Below are 14,365 nucleotides of genomic sequence, written 5' to 3'. Positions count from 1 at the left end.
AGACAGACAGACAGGGAGACAGGATTTTGCTCTGTCACCCAGGCTGGAGTTTAGTGGTGTGATCACACCTCACCGCAGCCTCTACCTCTCAGGCTTAAGTGATCCTCCCACCTCAGCACTGCCCCTGCCCCAGTAGCTGGGACTACAGGTTCATGTCACCATGCCCAGCTATTTTTTAAATATTTTTAGTAGAGGCAGGGTTTTGCCATGTTGCCCAGGCTAGTTTCAAACTCAAGCTGAAGTGATCTGCCTGCCTTGGTCTCCAGCTGGGATTACAGGTGTGTGCCACCACCCCCAAACTGTGTGCATTTTTTTAGAGAGAAAATTCATCTCTCCTTCAGTTCCCAAACAAGTGTATGACTGAAGAAAGGTTAAGTACCAGTCAGACATGGTGGTGCATACTTGTAATACCAGCTACTTGGAAGGGTGGGCAACGTAGCTAGACACTGTCTCAAAAAAACAAGCAAACAGGGCCAGGCACGGTGGCTCACACTTGTAATCCCAGCACTTTGGAAGGCTGAGGTGGGCAGATCATGAGATCAGGAGATCGAGACCAGCCTGCCCAACACGGTGAAACACTGTCTCTACTAAAAATACAAAAATTAGCTGGGTGTGGTGGAGGGTGCCTGTAATCCCAGCAACTCAGGAGGCTGAGGTGGGAGAATCACTTGAACCGGAAGGCAGAGCTTGCAGTGGGCCCAGATCACGTCACTGCACTCCAGCCTGGGTGACACAGCAAGACTCTGTCTCAAAAAAATAAATAAATAAATAGGTACCAATTTAAATGAAGAAGAAGAGTTTAATGGCCTACACCAAGACGAGATTCCTTCCTTTCCATTCTCAGCCTCAGTGTTGTTTGGACCAAGACTTGGGCCATACTATATCTCAATGTAAGGATATGCAGGCTCTGATTTCTCTATGGAGTGTGCACAAGCTACTTCTCAAACCTATCTCTGAAAATGGGAAAGAGGGATTTATGTTGTTTTTGAGAGGGCTACTCTTTCTTATTAACAGAGAATAAGAAATAGAGCATAACTGAGCCAATAACCCAAAATAAGGAATCCAGCTTTTCTCCTGCTGTTGACTCTGACCACAGAGGTTCCATGTAAAATGGTGAGGCAGGCTGTGTGCAGTGGCTCACGGCTACAATCCCAGCACTTTGGGAGGCTGAAGTGTGCAGATCATGAGGTCAGGAGTTCAAGACCAGCCTAACCAACATGGTGAAAACCATCCCTATTAAAAATACAAAAAATTGGCTAGGCGTGGTGGCGCACACCTATAATACCAGCTTCTCGGGAGGCTGAAGCATGAGAATTGCTTGAACCTAGGAGGCAGAGGTTGAGGTGAGCCAAGATTGTGCCTCTGTACTCTAGCCTGGGTGACAGAGCAAGACTCCATCTCAAAAAAAAAAAAAAAACCAATTTAAAAAAAAAAAAAAAAAAAAAAAAAAAAAAAAAAAAAAAAAAAAAAAAAAAAAAAAAAAAAAAAAAAAAAAAAAAAAAAAAAAAAAATGGTGAGGCAAAGAATTGAGACATTACTTTGGCCTTATGTGTAGGGAGGAAGATATATAGCCCTGTATCCCAGCAGTCCCTCTATCCTGGACTCATTTCCTGTAGCAATTTACTAGAAAGAGAGCATAGCTGATAGATGCACTAACCCTTGCATAAGAGCCTTCATGTCCAAGGTCTGTGGCATGACCAGCCTGGATCCTTTGCCAGGAGAAAGAGTCCTTGTCTGGAGTGCCTGATTCATCCCTGGTCAATATCCAGTGCTTGGTTCTGGCCAGTGCTCAGTGCCCCCAATCTCAGGGTGCCTAAGCCCCACCCCAGATCTACTGGAGCAGAATCAGGGTGAGGCTGGAGCCTGTGCTATTTTTCCTTCACAAAGGAAGGAGAAAGGTGGTGCCCTGTGTAACCTCATTTAGACTCCATGTCACCTCTTTGAGGTTTTCCAGATTAAGTCCACAATGAGTGGTGGAAAATGCCAGGCTGGCACTTAGCAGTCACTTCCCACCTCTATCTCCTGTCTTAAATTTAGCAAATGCATTTGAGCTAGCTTTCTGTAGGAAAACTACAGAATGCCCACTCTTTGTACTTTGAAAGGAAAATAGGTACTAGAATCTCATGAGACAGGCTGGCAAGCCAGTTCTGCTCCTGAACTTCTGTTGTCCCCCAACCCTGTAGACACCTGCTTTCCTCCTCGGTGCCGAGCACATAGTTCTTATCCCCTCAAGGAAAGCAGGGTTGGTGAGTGGGCTAGTGGGTCCAAGGACAGCTAGAAGTGAGCGTTTTAAGCTGCACTGGGCTTGAGAAGGGAAGCCCTGCCAAGGTTCCTGTGAGCCCTGGAAAGGAATTCCACTGTTGGTGATGTAGCCTCTTTATCCGGTCCCTGGTGCTCCACTTCCCCAAACCAGGCTGCATGGGAGCCAGCTCTACTGTCACCTATCTAGCTGGCTGCAGCACAGCCCAGTCTTTCTTAGCAGTGTCCACATAGGTTCCAGAGCTCTGGCCCTTCTATTCACTGAGGTGGTCCAACCACCCTCTACTGAAGAAGGTGGTCTCTCCCTACCCCACAGTGCTGTCCCTTATCTCATTCCTATGCAGGGCTTCCATGGTGAGTCCTACACACCATGACTCAGCTGTTCAGTTTGATCGAGATCCTAGGTTATAGGCCCACTGTCACCTATTTATAATTAATTATAGTCAGATTCAGGCTTCCTGATGTTCTAGGTTTACTGTGGTACTTAGAAGAGTTTCATAATACTAACCTGGCATGCCTTCCCCTCCAACTTGCTGCACTCTCACACCCCTTTGCTGCGAGAGAGAGCAGCTTTGAGACTGTGGGGCAGTGTGAGCAGAGGAAATTGCAGGCTGATTGGACTTTAAGGAGGGCTAGGTTATAGTCTCACTCTGTCATTGCCTTGCTGCCTGAGGATTAAAGAGGGAAGTAGTTCATCATTTCTTTATCTGGAAAATTGGGTTAGTAGCTGTTCCTGCTACCCATTCTCTTCCCTGTTAGTAGGCAGAATAACCCTAACTCACTATGACACTAGCCAATGACTGTGCAGCCCTGGTTATGCATCAGAATTGCTGGGGAAGCTTTCAAAAAATACAGGTGCCTAAGCCCCACACCAGATTTATTGGAGCAGAATCAGGATGAGGCTGGAGCCTCTGCTTTTTTTCCTTCACAAAGGAAGGAGATAGGTTAATTTTAACAACAGAAAAAATTCACACACCATAATACTTTTTTTTTTTTTTTTTTTTTGTGATAGAATCTTGCTCTGTCGCCCAGGCTGGAGTGCAGTGGCATGATCTCAGCTCACTGCAACCTCTGCCTCAGTCTCTCAAGAAGCTTGGATTACAGGCACCCGCCACGATGCCCAGCTAATTTTTGTTTTTTTAGTAAAGACAGGGTTTCACCATGTTGGCCAGGCTGGTTCCAAACTCCAGACCTCATGACCCACCTTCCTTGACCTCCCAAGGTACTGGGATTACAGGTGTGAGCCACCACGACCAGCCTAAAATCATACTGTTAAAGTGTACAGTTTGATTTTTTTTTACTCATAAGGTTGTACAACCAACATCACTGTTTAATTCCAGAACATTTTCAACACCTCAAAAAGAAATTGTACCTATTAATAGTCATTCCATATAGCTTCCCTCCCCCAGTCTCTGGCAACTACTGACCTACTGAATAGAATCATATAATGTGTGAGAAATGTTATTTATTTATTTATTTATTTACTTACTTATTTTGAGACAGAGTCTCGCTCTATTGCCAGGCTGGAGTGCAGTGGCACGATCCCGGCTCACTGCAACTTCTGTTTTCCGGTTTCAAGCAATTCTCCTACCTCAGCCTCCTGAGTAGCTGGGACTACAGGCACGCACCACCACGCCCAGCTAATTTTTTGTACTTTTTAGTAGAGATGGGGTTTCACCATGTTGGCCAGGATGGTCTCGATCTCTTGACCTCGTGATCCAGCCGCCTCGGCATCCCAAAGTGCTGGGATTACAGGCATGAGCCACCGCGCCTGGCCGAGAAATGTTTATTTTTTAAAGTTTCACAGATAATTCTATGTGCAGCCAGAACACACAACCATTATTCATCAGATAGTGTTATTAAGGAATCTGCCTGCAATGAGATTTTGTGGATTATTAAGTAAAAGCCAAGGGATCCTTCCCCCTGAGGTTTTTGGGGCCTCGGTGGCTGTGCATTTGAGGGGATACTGAAGCCAGTGGAAATAATCAGATGATCCATTGCTTAGTGCAGCAGCGGCTTCCCCCATTGGTGTGGGTGGGTAGGCCACGTTCCTGGAGAAACATACCCCCTCAGAGCTCTCATGGCTGTCATGGGGGATGCAGAAGGATAGGCATAGCTCTTGCCCTCAAGTTGTGTGTGGTCTGTTACGGAGATGAGAAAGCCCATCTGCATTCCTTTTCCCCATGACTCGGGACACATACTTGTGGTGCTCTTGTTTGTCCTCTGTGATTGAGAAACCTTGTCCTTGAGGAGGGGGCTGGTGTTTGGACTCTGGATCTGGGGTCCATTGGGTCTTTTTCCTGCAGGTGGCGGGAAATGTTTTTTAAAGTGAAGAAAACAGTTGGGGAAGCTCCAGATGGGCCAGCCAGCGCCTACTTGGCCGACACCACCCATACCTCCTTGTACATGGTGAGGCCCCGAGGGATGGATGGATATAGACCAGTGCAGGGGGTAGACATGATTTTTACAAACAAAAGCTTTTTCCTCCATTTCACAGGTGGGTTCTACCCTGAGCCCTGTTCCATGGCTCCCTTCAGAGGAATCTGCTCTCTGGAGCAGTTTGTCCCCTCCAGGCCTGGAAACCTTGGTGTCTGAACTCTGTGCTGTCCTGAAGCCTCGCCTCCAGCCAGGGTTAGTGAAGTCACCACCCCAGGGTATGAGAAAAGCCTGCTTAGAACATCTCTGGAGGAGCAGCAGCCAGATGGGTAGTTTCTAATGAATTGGGCAGAGTGGAATTGGGAGGACCTTCCTCAAACCAGTATGTACAGTCCAGGCCACCAGCACTCTTCTTTCTGTAAGCCAATTCCCAGGCTCCTTTCCTGGGATAACCTCCGTCTCCAGGGCTGGCCCTGGAGGAAGAATCTCCAGCAGGGGCAGCTGTTTCTGAGACTGCCCTTCCTCTTAGGGGGCTCACTGGCCATCCAGGACTTTACTGCCCTGGCCCTGAAGGACACAACTCCCCATACCAATGGTCCAAGTATGGACACACACTCCCTCGACCCCCCGCCACCGCAATGCCTCTCAGTACCATTCAGACCAGACATAACAGTTGAGGTTTTATTGATGGCACAGTGATGCCAAAGGGAATTAGTCTTTGGCTGTTGGATATGCTGCATGCCCCGGCCAGAGCACCATAATGGTGTGAAAGACACAGCCTCACTACGTGGGGACAGCCCTGGCCTGGGGTGGGGGAGGCTCAAGGAGAGAAAAAGTGTGTCTGCTTTCTAGATCCAAGGGCCCCTGTGTTACTGGGGACTCTAAAGTTTGGGCGAGATGGAGGAGACAAATGTCTGTTCTCTGGTTGCAGGGGTACCCTGCTGACGGGAACTAGCAGTGTCCTTCTACGGGGCCCCCCGGGCTGTGGGAAGACCACAGTAGTTGCTGCTGCCTGTAGTCACCTTGGGCTCCACTTACTGAAGGTGAGGGTCTCTGGAGATTAGAACCCCAACTATTTCCCCTCCTCAGCTCACGTTCTCTCTCTCTGCTGCTTCCTCTCGCCTCCCTCCTCTGTCTACTCACAGGCCCTAGCACTTCAGCCCAGTGGGTCAGGCATATTCCCATGATGCTCAGCTACGGAGAGGTACTTTCAAGGAGAGGGTTTCAAGATATTGGTGGACAGTCCAGGGACTGGGGTAGGGTAAAAAAGAGATAGGACTTGGCCAGGGTACCTGGCCAGGATGGGGACATCCCTGCCCTCCAGAGAAAAAGATGGCCCTCTGACTCCTCCTCCCCCTCATTCTCCTGCCCTTGTCATGCTTGCCTCTTGCTCGCAGACCCATTGGGACCCCCTCCCCAGGTGCCCTGCTCCAGCCTCTGCGCAGACAGTAGTGGGGCTGTGGAAACGAAACTGCAGGCTGTCTTCTCCCGGGCCCGCCGCTGCCGGCCTGTGGTCCTGTTACTCACAGCTTTGGACCTTCTGGGCCGGGACCGCGATGGGCTGGGTGAGGATGCCCGTGTGGTGGCTGTGCTGCGTCACCTCCTCCTCGATGAGGACCCCCACAACAGGTATTTATACAGAGCTGGGTCTGTCAAAGCGGGGGAGGCCAGCCAGGTGCAGTGGCTCCCGCTTGTGATCCCAGCACACTGGGAGGCCAGGGTGGGTGGATCACTTGAGGTCAGGAGTTCTAGACCAGCCTGGCCAACATGGTGAAATGCCATCTCTACTAAAAATACAAAAATTAGCTGGGCATGGTGGTGGGTGCCTGTAATCCTAGGTACTCGGGGGGCTGAGGCAGGAGAATCGCTTGAACCCTGGAGGCAGAGGTTGTAGTGAGCAAGATCACGCCACTACACTCCAGCCTGGGGGATAAGAGCAAGACTCTGTCTTAAAAAATAAAAAAGTGGGTGGAAGGCCTAGCCTTCCTACTTTTCAGCGTTTCAGTCCTCCCTTCTGTCACCCCTCAGTGGTTTCTCAGTCATCTCCTGCCCATTTGGCTGCCCTCTAAACAGCCCTGAGCTCAGCATCTTAGGGGGATCTAGAGGGAGGAGTCTGTGGTATAGCATTTCTTGGGGAACACTTGGTTAAAGATGAAGCACAGCCTGTGCCCTCAATGTGAGGGGGAAGCACAGTTCTCCCATCTAGGAACTGGGATAGATGCTTGTCTCCCTATCCCATCCCAGCACCCATCTCACCTCCCTGCCCTTCTGGGCCGACCTTGGGACAAGGCAGTGCACAGGAGCTGCCAGCCATTCAGCGCCCATTCCTCTGCCTGCAGCTGCCCTCCCCTCTTGGTCGTGGCCACCACAAGCCGGGCCCAGGACCTGCCTGCTGATGTGCAGACAGCATTTCCTTATGAGCTGGAGGTACCTGTGCTGTCAGAGGGGCAGCGGCTCAGCATCCTGAGGGCCCTCACTGCCCACCTTCCCCTGGGTCAGGAGGTGAACTTGGCACAGCTGGCACGGCGGTGCGCAGTAAGTATCAAGGCAGAGTACTGGCCTTCCCTAGGAGGTCCCTGGCTTTTGTCACAAGAACTCAGTCCTGTTGCCCTCTGAGAGTAGAAAACCCTAAGGCATCAACAGGGGCCTCTGCTCCGGCTAGGGGACAGTCCCCTGAAGGGTCCTGCCTACTGTGCCCTGCTCATATGTCCTTTCCTGTGGTCCCTAGGGCTTTGTGGTAGGGGATCTCTATGCCCTTCTGACCCACAGCAGCCGGGCAGCCTGCACTAGGATCAAGAATTCAGGGTAAGAGGAGTTGGGTACAGGAGAGGAAAGCGGGAAAGAAGAAATGGATGTAGATGGGTGGGTGGTGAGGAAGGGAGAAGGGAATGGATGCTGATGGGGAGGAGGCCTCATGCGAGATCCTCCAGAGGCCTCCTTGTGTTCCTCTTTGCAGTTTGGCAGGAGGCTTGACTGAGGAGGATGAGGGGGAGCTGTGTGCTGCCGGCTTTCCCCTCCTGGCTGAGGACTTTGGGCAGGCACTGGAGCAACTGCAGACAGCGCACTCCCAGGCCATCGGAGCCCCCAAGGTAGAGACTAAATTCTTGGAGGTGGGATAGGAGCCCCTCCACCAGCATATCCCAACCTCGTACTTTCCATCTCCTAGATCCCCTCAGTGTCCTGGCATGATGTGGGTGGGCTGCAGGATGTGAAGAAGGAGATCCTGGAGACCATTCAGCTACCCCTGGAGCACCCTGAGCTACTAAGCCTGGGCCTGAGACGCTCAGGCCTTCTGCTCCATGGGCCCCCTGGCACCGGCAAGACCCTCCTGGCCAAGGCAGTAGCCACTGAATGCAGCCTTACCTTTCTCAGGTGGCCAAGGGGCCTGGAAGGGATGGCGGGTGGATCAGGGGCTGCAACACGCTGGGGAGCAGGAGCAGGAGGGGCTGCCCAAGAGGTCAGTTGTGTGTATGTGCATCTGACATCCTGCTCACATCCTCTCACTCAGCGTGAAGGGGCCAGAGCTCATTAACATGTATGTGGGCCAAAGTGAGGAGAATGTGCGGGAAGGTGAGTGAGCAGGGAGGGGCAGGGCTTCCCATCCTTCCCAAACCCCGATGGCCTCTAAGCCCCCCCACCCCCAGGCTACTCATGGTCATTCCTAATCCTCCTTTCCACAAGTCAGGTTCCTGCCCACCTGGGTCTGGTACCTGGAGTGCCAGTGCTGTATTGTCAGACCCCAGCCTCCCTCCCTGCTCTCGCTTAACTTCAACTCCCCACCAGCTTCCTCCTCCTGTGGGCCCCTCTCTCTCCAGTGTTTGCCAGGGCCAGGGCTGCAGCTCCATGCATTATCTTCTTTGATGAACTGGACTCTTTGGCCCCAAGCCGGGGGCGAAGTGGAGATTCTGGAGGAGTGATGGACAGGTGGGGGTCTGAGTGGGAATGGAGGCTCGGGGGTCCAGATAGAAGTTCCTGCCATTTCAGTTCTGAGATAGCATAATGGAAGCTGAAAGGGGCCATGAAATTGGGCAGGGGCCACTGAGGAGAATGGAGGCCTACCTGGAGGGGCACACTGGGCACAGCTGAGCAGAAAGTCCCTGTTGAGACTGCCTGTAAGGAAAGGTACCACAGGCAGGGACAGAGTCTGAGGGGACACCAAGGACTGTTGCTCCCTTCTCTCCAGGGTGGTGTCTCAGCTCCTTGCTGAGCTGGATGGGCTGCATAGCATTCAGGATGTGTTTGTGATTGGAGCCACCAACAGACCAGATCTCCTGGACCCTGCCCTTCTGCGGCCTGGCAGGTGGGCCCCTTGTGCCGCTCACCTCATTCTATGCCTCCTTCACCCCTCGTGGCTGGGCTCCCTGACACTTAACACCTGCTTATCTCCCTAAAGATTTGACAAGCTGGTGTTTGTGGGGGCAAACGAGGACCGAGCCTCCCAGCTACACGTTCTGAGCGCCATCACACGCAAGTATGCCCTGATAGAGGAAGACTGCAAAGGGCTTGGGCCTTGGGATGCTTAGGGGATGCATGCAACATGCAGGATGACCTGGTCAGCACCAGCCTTCGAGGGAAGTGATGTCAACTGTTTCTTCCTGTATCCCATAACAGATTCAAGCTAGAGCCATCTGTAAGCCTGGTGAACGTGCTGGATTGCTGCCCTCCCCAGCTGACGGGCGCAGACCTCTACTCTCTCTGCTCTGATGCCATGACAGCTGCCCTCAAACGCAGGGTTCGTGACCTGGAGGAAGGTAAGCCACTTGCCAGCCTAAGAGGTCAACTCAAAAGCTAGTGGGGTGCTGGGTGCACCTGAGTCTCAGCTACTTGAGAGGCTGAAGTGGGAGGATTGCTTGAGCCCTGGAGTTTGAGACCAGCCTGGGCAACACAAAGAGACCCCATCTCTAAAAAAAAAAATCTAAGGGAAAAAAAGCTAGTGGGAGACAAATCTACTTCTGGATTTCAGAGGGAGGATCACTGACATCTAATAGGTCCGGAGCAGGAAGGCACCTTCCCAGGGCTCTCCCCTGCCTGGGTATAGACTATAGCCTCTGTTCCCCAGACTGGATGGGGACTCTGGCCTTACCTCCCCACTTGTCACCTCTAGGGCTGGAGCCAGGGAACTCAGCACTGATGCTCACCATGGAGGACTTGCTGCAGGCTGCTGCCCGGCTGCAACCCTCCGTCAGTGAGCAGGAGCTGCTCCGCTACAAGCGCATCCAGCGCAAGTTTGCTGCCTGCTAGGAGCCCCCCGGGGTCTGGGACCCCACCCAGCATGGCTGCAGGTACCTTGATAGCCCACAGAGAGATCTAGGAGGGAAGGATTCCTCCTCAGGCTGCTGCCAACCCACCTGGAGGCCACCTCCCTCCAGGAGATTCCAGGGTGCAAAGGGGCATTGGGACAGCAGCAAGAGCTCAAGAGACATGTCCTGCCTACCTGCCTCTCCTTCCAGGAGGAGGGCCAGGGCCTTGGGTTCTGGGGATTAGGTCCTGAGAGGGCTCATTTTGTGGCTGAAAATAAAGTGTGTGCTGCCCCCTACTGGTGTGGCATGAAAGGTTGTCGTGGGAAAGAGCAGGGCTGAGAGAGGAGTACGCGCTGGGGGAGGGCAGGAGTGGGCATCATGGGAGCCTCATCCTCTGACATAAACACAAGGCATGCTGGAACTGAAAAAAGCACATACTATATTGTTGACCCCTCCGTCTGCGGAGCCCACATCCCTGCACCCCATCTGTAGTCTGCTCTAGAGGCCGGGGCTGGTGTGTGGCTGCTGGTCCCCATCTTCCAGACAGAGCCTAGCAGTGCCTGGTTGGAGGCTTGTGGGAGCTGAGGCCACACTCAGTCTGTCCTCTTGAGCACGTGGATGAAGTAGCAGGGAACGTAGGCTTGGCCTGGCTTGTAAGGCTTGAAGTCGCCCAAGACGCTGTGCTGGCACTTGCCCCCGAAGGCTGCTTGGACCAACTCCGTGAAGGATGCCAGACAATGCGGGTAGTAGGAGAGCCGGAACTTACTGTAACAGAGCCCCAGCAACCATGAGGACTGGTGGCCTCAGCTCCCCCGACTACCACCTCACCCGCACTGAGCCAAGTAGTACCTCAAGCCAGGAGAGCCATCCTGGCCAGCCCCCGGCACTTGCACTGTGTAGTCCAGGGTCACCATGTGGGCCTTGTTGTTCACTGTCAGCACTGACGTTGTGATGTCCTTGGTCAAGTCACTCTATAGGTGGTGTGGCAGGCTGCATTAGCCTCTGTAACCCACCTTGGGGCCACTGGACCCTCCCTTACCCCCATCCCCGCCCCCAGAGGGCCCCACCTTATAGTAGATGTTCTTCCCTGGGGGTGCACAGCCTGTGCTGAGGATGTGGTCGTAGTTGCGATGATCAATGACCAGCAAGCCCCCTGCCCGCACCATGCTTGCAATGTTTTTCAGCGCCAGCCGGTGCTCACTCTGGTCCCCTGAGCTCCAGGCAGGGGCAGAAATCGTTCATCTGCTCAGGGCCCCCAGCACCAGTCTCCCTCCCATCTCTTCCCCTCCCCAGGGGTGCCAGAGCCAAGGTGAGAGAGGCAGAGTCTGCTTTGGCAGGAGAGCAGGTGCCCAGAGGTCTGTGAAAGGGGATACAGCTCAAGGCAAGGACTGTGCCCAAAGTCACACCCTCTCTCACCTTTGCAGTCTGGCAAGTGAGCAAAACTGTTTCCAAGACAGATGACAGCATCAAAGCCACCCCCTGCTGGCTGGGGCACATCTTTGTCCAGAGTCATCCAATTGGCTTCTTCGATGACTGGAGGCCAGGAAGGGAAAGAGGAATCAGGGAGGCACAGTGGTACTGGTAGCAGCCACCTCCACCAAGTGCAGTCCTGCCTGGGTTTCTTTTCAAGACACACAAACTCCCTGTTCACTTAAGGGGAGGAAACAGGAGGGGTCAAGGGAGGAGTAACCCTGGTTGGGAAGGAGGGCTCTGTGCTTATGGGTTTTTCTTTGAAGGGAGAGACAAGATGCCATAAACACAGTTAAAACCAGCTCTTCACACCCTGTATCTTATTTTGGAGCTTAAGCTTTACTTTTCAGAGAAATGATAGTAATTTTGCTGTTTCCCTGAGGAAAACACAACACTCCACCCCCACCCCCACCTAAAGGAGCCCCAGGCAGAATGAACAGTGTTCCTGGTGGCTAGGCTGAGAGGGCCTGGCTAGACATGCATACCCCACTTGTCGAAGGCAGACTCGTGCCGCCGGTTCCAGCGCTCCTTAAGCGCATACTTCAGCATCTTGTCACTGGCATCCACACTCGTCACGCTGAAGCCCTCTTCCACTAGCATAATGGAGTCCACCCTGGGCAGGGCCAGCAAGAAGCAGCAGAGAGAGGCAGTCAGGGGAGCCTGGGAGGGCCAGGAGGAGACCCTGGGCCAGACACTTTTGTCTCCACATTTCAGAGTCCATTCCTCTGCCTCCTCTCCCCAGGCCCTCTCCACTGACCTCACAATCTGTTTCCTATCACCATGGGGCAACATTTTTTTTAAAAAGCACCTCTTGAGAGCCAGGCACTCTACAAATGTGCAGTAATTCTCATGGCAATCTTGAGAGGTAAATGGTGTTATTCCCATTTGAGAAATGGACAAATTGAGGCTCCTCGAAGTTAAATACGTGTGCACAGGAGGCAGTTGAACATAGTGGGTTAGAGCACAGGGCAGACCTTAATTAACCTGGGCCTGTTATCTCATCTTCACTGGATGATATATGAGGGACTTTTGCTTTGCTGAGGCCTTATTTCCCCAGTAGTAAATGGGAGAATATCACTGTTTAACCTCATGGGGCTTTGTGAGGGTTTGAAAAACTGATGTATAAAAAGCTCCTGGTCCCAGGCAAGGCAGGTGCAAATGCTGAGCAATGTTAACTGCTAACACTGCCCAAGGCCATCACAGGAGGAATATCTGGAATGTCTGTGGCTCTGGCTCCAAAGCCCCAGGGACCCTCACATTTCTGCCCACACCCTCACTCAGTCTCCCTTCTCCTTGGCCTCTCCCTGCGCATCCCTGCCCACCCCGGGCCTCCCCAGGCACTCGCTGTCCTTGTTCTGCCGGGCAGGCACCAGTTCCTGGCCCTGGCATCCCACCGCTCCAGGCCCGCAAAGGCCGCCCAGACGTGCCCGGCCCTGTGGCTCCGCGGCCCTGCGTACAGGCTGAGCTGGACCCCGATCTCACACAACGCCCCCGGCCCCCACCTTGGCTCACCCGGTGCCACAGGCCACGTCGAGCACCCGCTGGCAGCCGTGCTGGCGCAGCAGCCCGAGCAGCCATGCCTTGTACTCGGCGGTGCGGCTGCGGGTGTCTCCGATGTACATCTGCCACACGCGCGCCGCCTGCCCATCCGCGTACTGGTCCGGGAGCCCTTCGGCTGCCACCCCCAGGGAGCGGGTCCGATACACGCTGTCCACCATCCTGTGGCACGCCTGGCTCTGCAGCCACCCGCTCCAAACTTATAGCGGGGAAGTTCCCGAGGCCGACGGCCCCACCTGACCAATGGCAGGTGAGCTCTCGGACACGCCCCTGCTGGGCTTTGGGCAGGGCGCCTGAGGCTGCCCAGCTCCGAGGAGGGCGCTGCCTCGCAATCCCGGGCTGGGTCCTTTTCTCCAGCCTGCGGACCCAGTACTCTGCAATCCCACAGCGGGAGAGGACCCTCGGGGCCCTCTGGCTACTTAACCTGGGTCTCCAGGAGAAGACAAGAGAGGCCAGGAGAGGAGAAAGCAATGAGATTGCACTCCACCCCGACCCCAGTTAGAGAGGGAGTAAAACCTCAGATCCACAGAGCAGAGCGCCAGGCGGGCAGGACTGGACCGTTTCCAGGAAGGAAGGTTCCATGTTTAGGTGGGCAGCACCTAAACATGGAAGCAACTGCAGGTTTTGTTGTTGTTGTTTTTTTTTTTTTTTTTTGGACAGAGTCTCGCTCTGTTGCCCAGGCTGGAGTTCTGAAACTTTGTCATACCAGAGTTCTGAAAATGCATTTTAAAAATCTAGAGAATGGGGGCTGGTAGCTGTGGCTCACGCCTATAATCCCACCACTTTGGGAAGCTGAAGCAGGAAGATCACCTGAGGTCAGAAGTTTGAGACCAGCCTGATCAACATGGAGAAACCCCGACTCTACTAAAAATACAAAAAGTTAGGCTGGGCACGGTGGTTCATGCCTGTAATCCCAGCACTTGAGAGGCCGAGGCAGGTGGATCACCTGAGGTCAGGAGTTAAGAGATAAGCCTGACCAACAAGGTGAAAGTCTGTCTCTACTAAAAACACAAAAATTAGCCAGGCTTGGTGGCAGGCGCCTGTAGTTCCAGCTACTTGGGAGGCTGAGACAAGAGACTTGCTTGAACTGCGAAGGTGAAGGTTACAGTGAGCGCAGATCACACCACTGCACTCCAGCCTGGGCAACGAAGCGAGACTCCATCTCAAAAAAAAAAAAAAAAAAAAAAAAAATTAGCTGGGCGTGGTGGTACATACCTGGAGAATGGGCCAGGAACAGTGGCTTACGCCTGTAATCCCAGTAGTTTGGGAGGCAGAGGTGGGCAGATAGCCTGAGGTCAGGAGTTTGAGACCAGCCTGACCAACATGGTGGAACCTACCTCTACTAAAAATACAAAAACTAGCCGGGTATGGTGGTGCACATCTGTAATCTCAGGTACTCTGAAGACTGAGGCAGGAGAATAGCTTGGAACCCGGAAGGTGGAAGTTGCAGTGAGCCGAGATTG

General features: G+C 53.1%; 2 protein-coding genes across 2 annotated transcripts in view; one reads left to right on the top strand and one right to left on the bottom strand.

Moving 5' to 3' along the window:
- The window catches only part of PEX6 (peroxisomal biogenesis factor 6), a 16,302-nt gene extending 6,131 nt beyond the window's left edge, over window positions 1–10,171 (top strand). The window contains exons 4-17 of the mRNA XM_017547306.2: window positions 4,566–4,668; window positions 4,757–4,890; window positions 5,567–5,678; window positions 6,056–6,264; window positions 6,975–7,170; window positions 7,364–7,440; window positions 7,592–7,724; window positions 7,802–8,007; window positions 8,144–8,205; window positions 8,451–8,559; window positions 8,819–8,935; window positions 9,029–9,106; window positions 9,247–9,386; window positions 9,740–10,171. Of these exons, the coding sequence (XP_017402795.1) occupies window positions 4,566–4,668; window positions 4,757–4,890; window positions 5,567–5,678; window positions 6,056–6,264; window positions 6,975–7,170; window positions 7,364–7,440; window positions 7,592–7,724; window positions 7,802–8,007; window positions 8,144–8,205; window positions 8,451–8,559; window positions 8,819–8,935; window positions 9,029–9,106; window positions 9,247–9,386; window positions 9,740–9,876 (1,813 nt within the window). The 3' untranslated portion in view covers window positions 9,877–10,171. The remainder of the gene's footprint in view (window positions 1–4,565; window positions 4,669–4,756; window positions 4,891–5,566; window positions 5,679–6,055; window positions 6,265–6,974; window positions 7,171–7,363; window positions 7,441–7,591; window positions 7,725–7,801; window positions 8,008–8,143; window positions 8,206–8,450; window positions 8,560–8,818; window positions 8,936–9,028; window positions 9,107–9,246; window positions 9,387–9,739) is intronic.
- A 117-nt stretch (window positions 10,172–10,288) lies between these two features.
- GNMT (glycine N-methyltransferase) lies at window positions 10,289–13,495 on the bottom strand. The gene is made up of 6 exons (XM_017547308.2): window positions 12,858–13,495; window positions 11,831–11,958; window positions 11,292–11,408; window positions 10,943–11,085; window positions 10,725–10,846; window positions 10,289–10,640 (listed from the first exon to the last, which is right to left on the bottom strand). Exons 1-6 carry the CDS (start codon window positions 13,061–13,063, stop codon window positions 10,469–10,471), a joined length of 888 nt encoding a protein of 295 aa, XP_017402797.1. The 5' UTR covers window positions 13,064–13,495; the 3' UTR covers window positions 10,289–10,468.
- Window positions 13,496–14,365: the final 870 nt, after the last annotated feature.

Source organism: Cebus imitator, unplaced genomic scaffold (assembly GCF_001604975.1).
Source record: "Cebus imitator isolate Cc_AM_T3 unplaced genomic scaffold, Cebus_imitator-1.0 Scaffold197, whole genome shotgun sequence".
Taxonomy (NCBI): Eukaryota; Metazoa; Chordata; class Mammalia; order Primates; family Cebidae; genus Cebus; species Cebus imitator.
Note: the sequence above shows the minus strand (reverse complement) of the source record. Positions and strands in the feature narration are given on the sequence as shown.

Bases quoted from the DNA above. Each gene is read 5' to 3' on its own strand.
- GNMT (XM_017547308.2), bottom strand. From the start codon at position 13,063: ATGGTGGACAGCGTGTATCGGACCCGCTCCCTGGGGGTGGCAGCCGAA. The intron at 11,959-12,857 runs GTGAGCCAAGGT...GGCCCTGCCCAG, and splicing joins GACGTGGCCTGTGGCACCGG to GGTGGACTCCATTATGCTAG. The intron at 11,409-11,830 runs GTATGCATGTCT...CCTGGCCTCCAG, and splicing joins GTCTGCCTTCGACAAGTGGG to TCATCGAAGAAGCCAATTGG.